The 15966-nt window shown below is 31.7% G+C and overlaps 2 protein-coding genes across 2 annotated transcripts in view; both read right to left on the reverse strand.

The window, feature by feature from the left end:
* Positions 1–971: 971 nt before the first annotated feature.
* Positions 972–6343, reverse strand: LOC139484713 (uncharacterized). Its single transcript, XM_071268592.1, has 4 exons — positions 5684–6343; positions 4300–4384; positions 2307–2464; positions 972–1823 (listed from the first exon to the last, which is right to left on the reverse strand). The coding sequence occupies exons 1-4, from the start codon at positions 5733–5735 to the stop codon at positions 1507–1509; spliced, it is 612 nt and encodes a 203-aa protein (XP_071124693.1). The 5' UTR covers positions 5736–6343; the 3' UTR covers positions 972–1506.
* Positions 6344–9239: 2896 nt separating this feature from the next.
* The window catches only part of LOC139521210 (uncharacterized), a 32227-nt gene continuing 25500 nt past the window's right edge, over positions 9240–15966 (reverse strand). Inside the window, exons 17-25 of the mRNA XM_071314641.1 lie at positions 14903–15070; positions 14494–14681; positions 13543–13702; positions 13248–13359; positions 12672–12825; positions 12177–12318; positions 11449–11626; positions 10619–10809; positions 9240–9365 (exon numbers count right to left, since the gene is read on the reverse strand). Coding sequence (XP_071170742.1) covers positions 9307–9365; positions 10619–10809; positions 11449–11626; positions 12177–12318; positions 12672–12825; positions 13248–13359; positions 13543–13702; positions 14494–14681; positions 14903–15070 — 1352 coding nt within the window. The 3' untranslated portion in view covers positions 9240–9306. The remainder of the gene's footprint in view (positions 9366–10618; positions 10810–11448; positions 11627–12176; positions 12319–12671; positions 12826–13247; positions 13360–13542; positions 13703–14493; positions 14682–14902; positions 15071–15966) is intronic.

The raw sequence follows: 15966 nt of genomic DNA on the forward strand, positions 1-15966 counted from the left end.
TCCAGCAAATGGTTTAAATCCCAACCAGTGGGTATTAATAAAATCAGTAGCTTTATGAAGCTTATGATAACAAATGCAGGTACATACATTTAGCTATAAATATTACCAGATTTCTTATTAAGAAAAAGTTGAATATCCCTTATAATCATATTTTTAAAGTCATTTAATAACTTAGCAACTGATAGATGACGCCCGTAGCAACAACTCTCGCCACGAAAATAATCATAAAAACATTTGTTTTTTACCATACGTTTTACAGCTTGTGATAATTCAATATCGTTTGAATTAAACTGAGTCATCTCATTTTTAAATATATAAAATCAGCCTTAAGCGAATAAAATAAAACCATATTAGTTCAAAAAGTATACAGATCAGTACGCGTTCCAAAGAAAAACGGCCGTAGCATTTTCCCGTTTCGTGCCGAATACAAATAATTTTCATATTTCAAGACACTATACGTATATTGTTTTTAAACTGAAATCGATAAAAAAATTAAAAAATTAATAAAAATATGAAACAAATATTGTTAAAAAAAGTGTTTAGAATTTCCCTCTTGGGGTACCATTTTGGGGTATTTCCCTTTGAGCGTAGTCCAGGCGGTCAAAATTGACATTTTAAGGAAAAAGACAGGGAAAATGAACTAATTAATAACATTTGATAAATCATGGTATACAAATTACCAATTTGAAGACATAAAAAGTTTAAATTCATAAAAGTTTGACCATTGTTACTACACGTTGTCATGGTTGTGACGTGACGTTGTAAGTAGGCGGGGCTTATAAGTGAGTTGAGGTCATTGACATATAAAGCTAACGTTTATACGTATAGCTTTATCTGTATAGTAAAATAGCTGATTGCAGTATAAATTACTATTGAATGCATATAATTTGGATTTTTTTTGTTGTTGAATGAAAATGATTACTTTTTTTTATATAATTTTACATTCAACAGATTTATGTATATATGAAGAATAAAAACGGTGATCTTTATTGCGTAAAAAGAGAAATAAGGTCTCAAAAGGTCATCATGGCACAACACATTCAAGTAGAATGACAAGAAGAAGACAGACAAAACCTTACAAAAACAAAACAAAACTGTCTACAAAACACAACATAAAAAAACTAGATTAAAAAATTCAAACCCCTCCAAAATAGGAGGGATAAAGAGCTACAACTGTGATATGGAAAAGTTACCAGTTCTGGTCTATAAGTGAATGTTTATCCATTGTTGACTACTAACTATCATTGTATATGTTAACATATTTTGTTAGAGTACTAACACAACACACATTCTTGTATTCAACTAAATATACATTTTCTATTCAAATAGAATAATGATAATAATGAAAACTTCTGGTATATCTTAATTCATATATCGTGCGACCAGCTCTCTTAAAGTTAAAGAAAAGGTTTTAGTAGGAAACAACAATTTGCCCAAAAAATGTCTCTCTTTAACAGTTTTTTAATGCTGTCATTGTTCTTATACATAAACATGTATATTGTTTTATTATTGTTTCATGCCATGGTTGTCATAAGACATTTTAGATTCATACAAATTTGACAGCGGCTGCGCGGGAAGATCCTGTGCGAGTGCAGTATCGTTTAAATGATAGGATTGTGTTGGATAACTGTTGATTGTATCCGGATATGGTGGTGATGTTGGGTAAGGTGGCGATGTTGGGTAAGGAGGCGGTGGTTGTTCTGGTGTCGAGTTGGTAGTATATTGCATGTTTTGTGGATAGTTTGTTGAATCTTTGGTATTGTAGTCAATTCCAGTCTTGTATGACGAGTCGTGTGCTGAATATGGTGATGGTGCGTATGTTTCTGAAAAATTGAAATGATCATAATTTATTTCAGGTATTAGTAGAATACATAATTTTTTTTCAATTTGGAACTATCATTTGAAAGTTGTTTTCGTTGTTTTGAATTTACAATAAAAATATTTAATTATATCAAGAACAATTAATTTCTAACCAATATTAACCCACTAACTTAAATAACTATCAAATATCTGGACAAAGCAATGAAAATAATTTTAAAGAGAAATTATATTAATTGCCTCTTCTTCTACAGTAATTGCATTTCGGTAAATCAATATGAACAACCTAATTATTGCGCTAGTCTTTTGGTTGGTGCATTCACCTGGTATTTTTGTCGCTAAAATATTTCGGTACAATTTTATACTTTTTACTTGAATTCGTTTTAAGCATCATTTATGAGAATTTTCTTTTTTAGTTGATTCTGATTGAAACCTTTTTCTTTTATACATCTTGTAATTCAATACCAAAAATCATTTTTTTTACTTACGTGGCACATTTGAAGACCAAGTGATCACTTGCCCAGTATTTTTTGCTCGTGGATTTGTTTTGCAGCACACCGCTCTAATGACGTAGATAGCAACAATCAACCCCACTATGCCAACGATACCGCCGATCACAGCTCCAACTATAGTTCCAGTCGACGTCCTAAAAATTGATAATCAGAAAAACGATTTTGAAAAATATTCCTGCTTCATACTATGGTAAAATGACAATATCTGCAAGGTTACCAACTCTTGGAAAAATAAAATGTAAAAAAAGGCTTTTGAAAGCATTAATAAAAACATATCTTAAGTTTATTTTTTTTTTAATCTGGGCATTGTACAAGATCGTATTTTCTTGTACAATACATGACTTGCTACATAAGTTCTCTGAATTGCAAGAACTGATGTATCATCAGCTGATTATTTGCAATCAGTATCCTTCTTTAATTCTTTTTTGTCAATTAATTTTGTTATTCATTGATGATTTTCCTGAACCGAATTTAATTGTTTGTACTTTTGTGTTTGTCTATTATTGAAGATTGTTTGATTGTTGTTTTTTTAATGTTGTTTGACATGTGTCTTTGTGTTTCCTGTTGATTGACGTAAACCCACATGTATGTTTACCTATATAACATTAATTAATTAAACTTAGTTTAAGCCTAACTCCATACAATGTTTAATATATTTTTTTGTGATATCTGTACCGAAGAAGGGTGCATAACAATGTTTTCTTAGTACGTAGATTATTTTTGTTTATTGAAATAGCATTAAATTGCATGTATTTATATATAACTTTAAATGTACTTTGTGGGTCAATGTCATAATTTTCTTTAAGCTTTAAAAACTTCACAGTGATTACATGCGTAAATACAACCGGAAACTTGAGTTTGTTTATCATGGAAATTTAAATAATTTAAGTTCAAATGCGACACTTAAAAGAAACCATCTTTTAAGTTTTGAAAGTCTATGATTTATATAAATACGTCATATTTCAGATATGTCCGTTTGTTGATAAGACATATCTAGAGTGCATTTCTTTCTAACCAAACTTTTGTAACCGTTGTGTGGTGGTTGTTGTTGTTTTCTAAACGCTACAAATGTAGAAACAAATACATGATCGTTTAATCAGTGTTTACTGACCCTGTTTGAACTTTCAATAATGCATGCACATGTTGTTGGTAAACAGAATTTTTACAAACGTCAAAACAAATAAATCGTTTAATCAGAATGAAGTTAGAAAAATGTAGCGTTTGTTCTAAAAAAACGATGAACGACAACCCCATAAAACCCATTTTTCTGATCATAGATGACTTCAACAGCTCAAAAAAGGTCATGCACCAAAATTAAAGCAGATTCTAGATTTCTTTTTTTTCGATTTGAGACCCATATGCTATCAATGCTTTTCGGCTACATTTATAAGTACTTTCTAATGGATATATTATACACTATAATGTCTCAATTTAGTATGCTGATATTTCAAATTTTGACACAGTAGGGATTCCCATTTGTTAGCCCTTCATCCTGGTCAATCATGGCCAATTTTGTAGAGCTTACATATTTTTTTTAAACACTAACTCATAACGATCTCGTCATAAATATGAAAAGAAAAAATATTTTCCACTGAACGTTACCAATACAATTACTCTGAAAAGATTAGTTTACAAAATACAACAATACACAATACTATTTTTTTTTTATTAAAAACACACAACAAGTGACGTAGCGTTTACGATTATATGTTTTGCAAGTCAAACTCTTCCCTGTCTCATTAATTTACTATACTGAACGATCTGTTATTATTCTTTTTTTTTCCAAATCATTCATTTTTGTTTTGCAAGTTTTTGTTGGTTAATACAAAGGGGTACCATTAAAAGAAGTATGTCACATGCTGAGACATATTTAAATTTAGAAATTTATATACTCTAGCTCGTTTTAATCAATTGAAAAGCTGGCATTACAACATGAAGTTAAAACTAGTAATATGGTATTAGAAATTACCCGCTGCCATAGGAACTGTAGTAGTATCCCCCTCTATAATAACCACTCCGAAATCTTCCTCTGAATCGTCCACAGCATGATGAAACTAAGAAAATGAAGAAATAAACTTATTACGGAAAAAATGTTTTGGTTCAACAGTTTACTCATAAATACCAAGTGATGTTTTTAAAGCTTAACACCCTAACATTTGATTTTTTGTTTGAAGAGTATACATGTCCATAATCTTTATAAACACTTTTAATGAAGAGATATTGATTGTTGAAATACGCATCTGGTGCAGCAACATTGGTACCGTTTATGTTATCATTATTTTCACAGTTATTGCATATTTAATCTTTAGGCACTTATGTAAAATTGAGAAGGGCAATGGGGAATGTGTCAACAACCTGACCAAAGAGCAGAAAACAGCCGAAGGTCACCGATGGGTCTTAAACACCGCGAGAAAATCCTTGCTGACCATCAAAAAGCTTATTATAACGACCACCCGATGTTGCAAACCTGTGTATAAATTCGTATAGTTTTACAACAAAACGTGTTGCATTCATTGCGGATGAATAGAAATATAATTAGATAAAAGTTAGTTAGACAAGAAAAAAGTAACAAGACGAACTAGTGGTTCATAAACATCTGATCTTCAATGCTTGTGGTAGCTTAAAGCCTCTGTTTTGCCTGACAATTTTACAAGGGCGACTTATAAATATCTTTGTTTTTTCATATTTGTTTTGTATAATATAGGCTACTACGTTGAGGTTAAAGTTATATCGATATACTTTCAAATGGGCTTGAATAACTAAGCTGTGATTAATAGTTTAATCCCTTCACATGTTTTTTGTCTGTCCAACGACAGGGTCCTCATTATTAGTTTTATTTCATATAAGAAACTAGATTTTGATTGTCTTTGTTAAATGTATTCCCTTTTTTTCTAGAGTTGGGATATTGAAGAGCTCAACATATTTAAAAAAAAATGTTTATAGACAACTTATATTATCATGGTTGATGACCTATGTTAACCCCGAGATATCTTTTCTAGTTGGTGCTGGTACTACTTCAATAAATAAAGGTCCAAAAAAAAATTGAACTGCAATTAGGGAGCTGCCATTTGATTGTTATGGGGGAAAGCTAGGATAAAAGAATGTGTCCTGCATTATTTTTTATAGTTTTGATCTCTGTCCTGCCTTTTTATTTTTCACTTTATTCGGTCCTGTTTTTTTTATTAGACTATTTTCCCATTAATTGTCATTCTGTCTTTTTTTTTTTTGCCAAGTTCCTCATCCGGACTTTTTTTTACTCAAAAGCTCCCTTTGATGAAGAAAAATTAGCATGTAGAAAACTATTTGTAGTTCATCTTATTTCATTACTGTTTATAAAGAAAAAAAATTCTTACCTGCAATAGCGAACAGAACACAGAAAATTAACAATTTCTTGTCCTTCTCCATTTTGAAAATATTTACAACCTTTGTAATATATTATATTTGTTGACTTATATATGCGTCATAATTAACGAAAGTCATGCATGAGTGTGAGGTTAAAACTTTAAACGCAAAATTTTTTTTTTTTATAAAGTTTAAATGCACCCGATATCCGAGACACCCGGAAGACGGACATTATATAGAACTGTTACGAAACTGTGGAAATTTACACATCATCCGGATAGTTATTACGCCATGGGATGGTAATGTTGGGGCTACGTTATTATTAACATTTTCATTTTGCAACGTCCGTCTGCTTCAAATGAATAAAAATAAATCGATGTTGGTACATGTAGGAGGCGGATCGTGAAATTCTCGGTCTCTAACCTCGAAAAATATTATAAATGTATCATATTCTAATTATGCAAAAAGAATTCCAAACTTAAAGAATATATATGTGTAATTAGGTTTTAAGTTGTACGTGGTCGCTTTCTCCATTAAAAAGAACACCATGAATTAAAATGCCTGAAATATTTTCCACTGGACATTATACAAACATCCAAATCATTCTATCTGATTAAATTTAATTTAAAAAGGGATCACCTTCATCGCAAAAAAAAAATACACATGCAATTATTTATATATATAAAGAAAAGGTACACATTCAATGCAAAAAGAATCTGTGTGCGTGTGCCGTGCCGACTAATATAACAAACTTTTTATTTTAATTTCAGTGCGCACATTAGTGATCATGGTCATTGATTACCACTCTTTATAAAGAATCATAAACAAAAATGAAAGGAAAATATATCGAACGATTATGAGTAATAAAACAAAGCACACAAAACACACAAAAACCCAAAACACACAAAAAAAAAACACAAAATACTTGTTGCACTGTAACCTTAGTTTTAACTGTGAATTACCATAAGAAAATTTCTATACTGAACATTTACCGCTTAAATGGTACAATGTATCATCACAAAAAGGTGTGATGTTGGATTACACAACACGTGTTGCTGAAAGTACCATCTTCATGATCAGGTATGCTCAAGATCAATAGTAGTAGACGCCACAACCTTAGTATATTAAGACAATAGTTACCCAGGGAATTTAACGGTCCAGCAGCAATTTATAAGAACTAAACTCGAAATTTTTAACTAAAGGGAACTTCCAATTTTGTCACATAATTCATGGAGCTGTGTTGCCTGTTACACATACATTTTTATTAAGAGGCCAAATGATGTCCACCTCCGGGTGCGGGATTTGACATATTCGATCCCCATTTAAATTCTCAATTTTATACTACTACAGTCCAAATAAAAATGACAAGAGCTAATCAAAGGAATTATTTACTTATACATTGTACAGCATTACATGTAGCTATTGATAATATTAAAAAAGTAAACATCGCAATTCGTTGCGACGATACAAAAAAAAACCACCATGCAGTGATAACGCCATTTATTTTACAGTATTTTGAAAACCGTACAATAAGTCAGGATGTGATCGCTAATTATACAGGATGTAAACACACATTTATGTAATTGCGTGATAACATTTATAGACGATTCGTATTTAGTTACGTACTATTAATTATTGGGAAAAGCTTGTAACTGGGGAAAATAAGAAACTTCCAGTTATTCTATACAATCTTGTTACTGGTAGTTATAATGGACATATAGCTTGGTGTAAGAATGTAAAATCTGTGCTTGATAATTGTGGGCTATTAAATATATGGAACTCTAAATATTTTTATAAGTAAAAACTGGTTGTATGATACTGTTAAATTAAGATTAACTGACCAGTTCAGACAGACATGGTATGCTACTGTACAGAATTCTCCAAAAGCTCTAAATTATAAATTATTAAAAAATAGTATAAATTTCGAAACCTACTTTGATATTTTAGATGACAAAAATATTGCTTCTTTCTGTAGATTTAGAAAGTTGAACACAAAAATTCCTATCGAAATTGGAAGATGGCAAAACATTCAGAGAGAAAATCGTATTTGTACTTTGTGCAATTCCGGTGACATTGGCGACGAGTTCCATTACATTTTAGAATGCTCGGCAATAGACGATAGTAGACAACTGCTACTAAAGCATCATTTTATAAACAGACCAAATATTTTAAAATGTCAAGGTCTAATGAATAGTAGCAGTTCAGTTTCTTGTATATTCCTCCAATAATTGTGGAGCACTTCCCAAAGGGTATAGTTTTAGCAACCCGCCTGAACTAAACAATCTGTGCAAGATTATAAGAATTATTATCAAAAATGCCTAGAATCTCCTGGGTAATCACTTTATGTCTCTATTTTAAATTAAAAATTTTGTATTTAAAATTTATACTATGTTAATTTATTTGTATACATGTATGTCTCTGTACCATTGTACTTTGGTTTATGAGAATAAAGATACATTTGTATATATATTTATATATATTCCTATTAATTCTTTTTATCTCTTTTCCTTAAAGTTTGAAATCAGTCGACCAGAACATACAATGTATATCAATTTTAATCGTTTCCCGTTTGTATCATCATAAAGAATGGTTACTTTTGTACAATTTTTATGAAACAATTTGTCTCGATATTTTTTCTCATCATTCAAACTTTTCAAAAGCACTTAAATAAAAATAGAAATCGATTTTTATTTCTTTTCAATGATGAACAGTCATACAAGACACACGTTAACATGTAGAGCCAGGTAGCTGTATAAAGAGAGATATCATAACTCAAATTTATTCTGAATAATGTGTGAAACAAAAATCACAATCATATTTTTTTGAATTGTTTATGTATGTAGATACATATATCGATTAAAGCCTTCAACAGTAATAAAAATTGCATTCTAATCGTCCATACAAATGTACAACAAGCAGCACCAAACACATCAACCAAAACAATTCAGTACAAATCATTGAAGGAAAAAAAAAACTTGAATCGAAATCTAAACTTTCTAATACACGTCATGATGAGTCGTCAAGACTTTCAATGCTATATGTGACATGTTTAACCTAAATATTGCACTAATCAAATGAAAAATCGGTACAGAAATATTTTCCTCGGATATCTTTTGTTGCGCTAAGCCCTTAAAAGCTTATTTCGCGGCATTGTCTCTGTGAATATTCATATGAGAAAAATCTAACGCTTACACAACGATTTACATGTATATTCATGTTATTTTTCTACTTAAAAAAAGTTAAGCAAATAAATTGCCCTTGAATTTCAGCCAGAAAAATATACGCATTTGTGTGTCATATCAAGGGCAACTGAATTCCTGGAGTCAAATACAATTTTTAGCTTCATATTTCCTCTTTTTTCTTACTAATTAACCTTGTTGAGTTCTTTTGATCAGTATAGACTTGCGGATCAGGTAAATAATACTCATAGCTTGGAAATTACTAGTAAATACTGACTATTTGCATGTTATGTGTTGTTCCTTTAAAAAAACATAACAATTTTATGCATCTGGTGAATAAGTCAGTGTCCAAGTAGTTATACAAATCTGTATTCGTAAAAGTTAAGAAGACAATATTAAAATATTTATTCCATGTTATTTCCATATTCTAAACATCGCTATTACATTGGAAGGCATCAACATTTAGCTTGTGGTGCTGGAGGTAGAGTTCCTTGAAGGGCAAAATGAAGAAGACCTACAATATACATGTAATATCACAGATTAAAAAACATATCAATCACAAGTTAAAATCTTAATGTGAGAACAAAAGAACAAAAGAAGAAAAAAATACATGTATATTGATTAAAATTTATTACATACATAAATATAAAAAAGAAGATGTGGTATGATTGCCAATTAGACAACTCTACACAAGAGACCAAAATGACACAGAAATTAACAACTATAGGTCACCGTATATATATAAATATAAAGCATGTATATTCATGAATGTTTTTTTTTTCGTGATTGGAGATACGTGTATATACAAGTATTCAATTGATGTATCGAAAAACGTTTTACTACAAGACATACAAATATAAGACCTAAGCTTAATTTGGTTCAACTTTTTGAAATGTTTGGTTTTCAATGTTCTCCAACTTCGTTTATGGTTTGGTCTACATCTGTTTAGATTCGAACGACAATAATGAGTCTTGAGTTATGGTCCTGAATACATGGTATTAATATGCATGATTAAGACTGTGCAGGTATCTGAGGCGATTTATTTAAATCTGGTTTTCAACGGAAATCCAAGTTCAATTAATTGTCTGGAAGTGGAATTTTCTTTCTTTTGTTTAGATGAAACAATGGTTTTAGCATATTTGCATTTTCTACAAGATAATATGTAACTTTTACAAAACTTTGGTCACGAAAAATTGCTTTCAAGACCTTCAATGTAAAACTATTTTAAGGGTTTTGGTACAATTCGTATAAATTTGGTGGTAGAATGCATACAAGAGAAACATAAATCTCATCACCAGCCCAGTAGTCAACACTTCGGTGTTGACATGAATGTCAATAATGTGGTCATTTTTATAAATTTCCTGTTTACAAAAGTTTGAATTGTTCGAAAAACTAAGGATTTTCTTATCCCAGGCATAGATTACCTTAGCCGTATTTGGCACAACTTTTTGGAATTTTGGATCCTCAATGCTCTTTAACTTTGTACTTGTTTGGCTTTATACATATTTTGTTATGAGCGTCACTGATGAGTCTTATGTAGACGAAACGCGCGTCTGGCGTACTAAATTATAATCCTGGTACCTTTGATAACTATATTCAGCTAACTTATTTGACAACTGGAAAGCAACATTATTTTAAGTGCGAACAGACAGACGAACCCGTTTTAGTGACAGTGTGTTACACATGCACACATCTCTAAACAATTTGTACCTTTATAGTAAATACTTTTAATAAGTGATATTTAACCCTGAAAATATAATTTCATACCAGCGGCGGCAGACTGAAATCCTGCATTGTAGCTTACAGCCACCTCGTTTTGGACATAGTCTTCACGGTTGTCTTCATAAACATCATTTTCATCAGGTCCACCAACTAGGGCACCAAATAGAATTTGTGGATTGTCAGATGGTGAACTAAGTTGAGCCCAAGTACAAGGTTCTGGCATGTTCGGACATGAACTGAAAATATAGTGTTTTGGATAACTGCTTAGAAAACTAAGACTACTAAAAGTATTTTCATTATTTGTTTTCTATCTTAAGGTCATTAGTTATATTTTCTACCTATGAGCAATGGTGTTATATTTATTTATCAGCTGACCAAATCTGTGAGCATGTATCGTCGTTTTCTTTTTGGTTGGTGTCGCATTTTTTAGGGCAAAAAAATTAAGTTAGACAGAAGATACAAAAGTGACATTTAAAAAAAAACGATCAAAAGATTTTTATAGCATGTTTTGACCCTGTGACATTCTGTATGTTCCTGTCTGGAACATTTAGTTCAGTGCTTGTCGTTGTGTTGTTGATGTCTGTCATGTTTGATTTTCATAAACTGCTTAGTAATGTATTAGGCCGTTATTTTTTTCAGTTAAATTGTTTTATATTTTTTCATTTCGGGGTCTTTTGTAGCCGACTATACGGTATGGATATTTCTAATTGTTGAAGGCCTTACGGTTGCCTATAATTGCTTTCATTGAACATCTACTTCATTGTTTCTATGATGGATAGTTGTCTTATTGTCAATCATACCATACATGTATCTTCCTTTTCTATATTTCGCGGAGAAGCCCCTTTTATGAATACTTGAAGTTGATAAATATTTACCTTGCACGATGATGTGGCTTCCTTGGATAATTATTACCATACCCAATCTGGTAACTCATTTTGTAATTATTATCGCCGAGCATATAATGTATCTGTGACATGGCCCATGTTTTATATTCTTCAGCTTGAGAAAATCCTTGTGTATCAGCTGCCATCAAAGCAATAAATGCAGCATTTGCTAAAACAAAACGAGGTTTGTAAATTAAAACGCTTGTTTAAAGTTCCATTCTTCATATAAAAAAAGATCCGAGTCTTCAAACAGATTTCTGCTCCACTAAAATCATCTGCCCATTAAAGTATCGATTGAATGGTTGTCAAGATGTATTTTTCCTATTTTAATACAACATCCCTCATGACAATGTTTTTCCCTTCTCTGAACTTTAAAAACAGTCATATGTTATGGTAGATTACTTTCAAGACGATAACAACGTACATGTATAAACAGTCTGTTTACGTGATGCTTATAGGTTCATTCATATACCGGATAGCATACGTGATATTTGACAAAGAGTTATAATAGCCCGCAAAGCACATCTAAAGTTACATTGTATCTATAGCTGCTCAGACAAAACAATGGCGTCAAGGTGATCAATCATTTGAAACTGATATCGCCTGTGCAAACAGGTAGTTTTCTTTCCCAACGTGCTCATTTCTGTGTGTTTGAAATGGTATTTTGTCTGAATGCATACACTGCCGATTTGAAGAGTAATAATCAAAAATATATTTACCAGCATAGCTATTTGATCCCCATTTTTGTCTAAATGCTAAACCACAGTTGGTTTGTGGAACACTTCCACTCATAAACTCTTTCATAAAATTTACGACCGGAGTCTTGTACTTTAGGTCTCCAGTTTCTTGGAAAAGAATTAACTGCAATATAACAAGAAACTCATAAAACAAGAGACATTAGATATCAAGAATTGAACGGAATTTTTATCCGAATTTCCCGGTGCACTGAACATAAAAAATGAAGTGCGAATGGGGCATCCGTGTACTGTGGACAAATTCTTGTTAACACTATTCATATTGCATATCACACGATCCTACCCCCAACACTGTATACAGTTTGGTCTGAAATTCATGCTTATATAGTCAATCAACGGTAGAGTATATCGATACACATAAAGAATGTATTTTGAATTGATATTGAAACTATATATCAGTATTACACAATTTTGGAGATATACATGTACGTGTAGATAAATATAACAAAGAAAACATACCTGACAGGCAACAGTTTTTTCATCCCAAGATAATGACCATGCAGTATATGTGTATGCAAAGCTTTCAGCGTCATTCAAATACTGTTGTTCTTTTGTTGTTTTGTATAACATTGCCGCTGCGAGACAAAGTTCATCTTGGTATCCATTATGTGATCTGGAATTGAATAGTTAAAAAAGAATAACAAAAATACTGAACCCCATGAAAAATTCAAATCGGAAAATCCCATTTAAATGTCAAAATCAAAAGCTCAAACACATCAAACGACTTGAAACAACTCTTATATTCCTGACTCGGTATAGGTATTTCCTTATGTAGAAATGTTAAATTAAATCTCGTTTTATAGCTAGAAAAACATCTAATGGAGTGATTAATTGGTTTTTTTTGCACGACCTTCGGCAGGAGTGAGGAATATTCTCCTCATTAAGACTGCAGTGGAACTGACCTTGCAACAAGCGGGGATCAAACTTTCAACCTACGTCTCGACAGGTGAGGTATCCCTATAAATGTATTAATCCGAATTCGTACCCATCGGGATCCAATTTGATGAATGATGTTTTTTTAATCTAATTACTTACGTATAAAACGGATTTACTTCTGGTACAGAATCACTGTATTTGCTTCTGTATGTTTTCGCAAATGTATACAATGATTTTGCTCTTGACAGCAATTGAGCTGAATAGGCGGGATCTATAAAATATACAAAAAAGCATACTGTATGTTGTCTTCTTTATGATTTTATAGACACACAAAGTAGTTTAGGTTAAAGTTGAATCAATCAACAATTAAAGAAGGAATTTAAAAAAAAAAATTTGTACATTCTACATGTTCTAAGTGTCCGTAACAATACATCAGTTATTATTCGAAAATCACCTTTCTGTGCAAATGCAATAGATGCAGATGCAAATGCTGACACAGTTTCCCCGGCAACTTCACTTCCGGGTTTACTGGGTGTTACAGCAAATGCGTCTCTGGTATACGTCATTTGTTCAGGTCGTCCCCAAAAAGCGTGATCTTTATTGCCGTCTGCTACCTATAGTGAAAATGAAATGTGTTTCGAATACCTTTTTATAAAACTTTTTTTCAGTGAATTTATGTCCTTTTCATTCATTTTATTTTTATTTTCGAGTGAATGATTGAACCAGCTATCAAACTATCGCATGTGATGTCATAACCCGATTGATATTCTGTATCTTCTGCCGACTTCAAGACAAAAGAATCACAAAAAACGGACCATAGAATGATTCGAAAAATAGAGATCTTCAAAATATATACTCCAGTTTAAGCTACATATTATACTTTTCTATCTCTCACATGTTTAAACAGAAGCAAATAAAGTTTTCTAAACTAGTATGTTCTGATTATGATTTTTAAAAGCAAGTTATGCAATTGGATATACATTTCAGATGGATATTAAGCATAATGGTTTGTTGTCAATATAATACAATTTAATGCAACGGTCATACAAGTGAAACTTTAGCTAGCAATAAAAGCAGGTTTAATACGCTACATAAGAAAATATCTGTATTAAGTCAGGAACATGACAGTTGTTATCCATGTTGGGGTTTTGGATTTTGCCATTTGATTACGAACTTTCCGTTTTAAATTTTCCTGAGAATTCGGTATTTTGTTATTTTAATTTTTTCAAAGGTGTTTGTTTTTAATTGAAAAGTCTTTCACTCATACGACAACACGTTTGATGCAGTATTTATTTTTTTAATTGTACCAATGGTTAACTAAAGCAATCCGTTCATAGGAGAGTAACTCATTGTTTATTTTACACTGTCTGTAAATGTACAAACTATGACAATTTCATAATCATACCTGACAATAGTACAGATTTTTGCTTTCTATCCAACATTTTTGTAGGTAATCTAACGGCCATTTTATTGAATCATACATCAGTTCAAGTTGTCCGGCTGCTTCATAAGCATGTTGCCATTGACTCAGTCCCCAGGACAAAATAGTAGTCGCACTGGCCATTGGAAAGTTGAATTTTACACCGTCACCAGCTACAAATGTATAGCAAAGCAAATAAATAGTAGTGGTCAAGTTTTAATCATTTAGTTTCTTTTAAATTTTCTATTTTAAGAGACCGAACCCGATTTAACGTTTTATCCCATTGTGACATTTGACACATCTTTTTTGAAGATATTTTATATAACTTTCAGCACTTTTAAAAGAAGGCAAATAACAAATAGAATTTCAGATTTGTATAGCTACTATGTCTTACCGTCATACCAGCCACCGGTCAAATCTTCTCCCTTGAATCCTTTATCATTTAGGGCTGAGTCTCCTCTGTAAGGAATTCTATTATCTGGCGGAAGTTTTCCAGATCTTTGGGCCTCGTAAAATAGAATCGAAAGTTCTATAACCTTTGCATAGTCATATTTGGTTGTAACTGAAAAAATGAATTATCAGCATCTTATTAATGAAAATTCATACCAAGATATATGATAAAACGTTAACTTCATAATAAAAATTGACATATGTGTACCTAAAGTAAACTGTATAGTCATATGACATGTGTTTTATAACTATATGGCTAATTTTTTTATTATAAAACTTGTGTACATATGCTTTTTTCCTAAAGAAAACTCTTTAACTTGTCCCAATTTAGAAGAAATTTAGTTTTTTGTAATTGTTGGCTGCCAAACAACAATTCGTCGACATGTTTTCCATATTCAGTTACCTTAGAGTGACCTTTCTCGTAAAAATTCGGTGATCGCAATACGCAAGTGCGATAGGGAAAACCAAATTGACCAAGAGAGTCAACAAACGTAAACATTGCTCCGGCATCGAGTTAACTGTATCTTATTGTTCATGTTACATAAAAAAATAATAGTGTATTGACTTGAATTATCAACGATATAAGAATAGGATTTACAAATGGGGAATTGCGAGGCTCAAGTCAATACACTATTAATGTCTTTATACTGCAATTAGTTATAAAAGGTATCAGGATTATTATTTGGAACACCAGACACGCGTTTCGTCTTCATAAGACTCATCAGTGACGCGCAGATCTAAATATTTGTAAAGCCAAACAAGTACAAAGTTGAAGACCATTGAGGAACCAAAATTCCAAAAAGTTGTGCCAAATACGGCTAAGGCAATCTATTCCTGGGATAAGAAAATCCTTAGTTTTACGAAAAATTAAAAGTTTTGTCAACATAAAATTTAATAAATCGACCATATAATTGATTTTCATGTCAACACCGGAGTGCTGACTTCTGGGCTGGTGATACCCGCGGGGACGAAACGTCCACCAGCAGTGGCATCGACCCAGTAGTGTAA

Source organism: Mytilus edulis, chromosome 1 (assembly GCF_963676685.1).
Source record: "Mytilus edulis chromosome 1, xbMytEdul2.2, whole genome shotgun sequence".
NCBI classification, from domain to species: domain Eukaryota; kingdom Metazoa; phylum Mollusca; class Bivalvia; order Mytilida; family Mytilidae; genus Mytilus; species Mytilus edulis.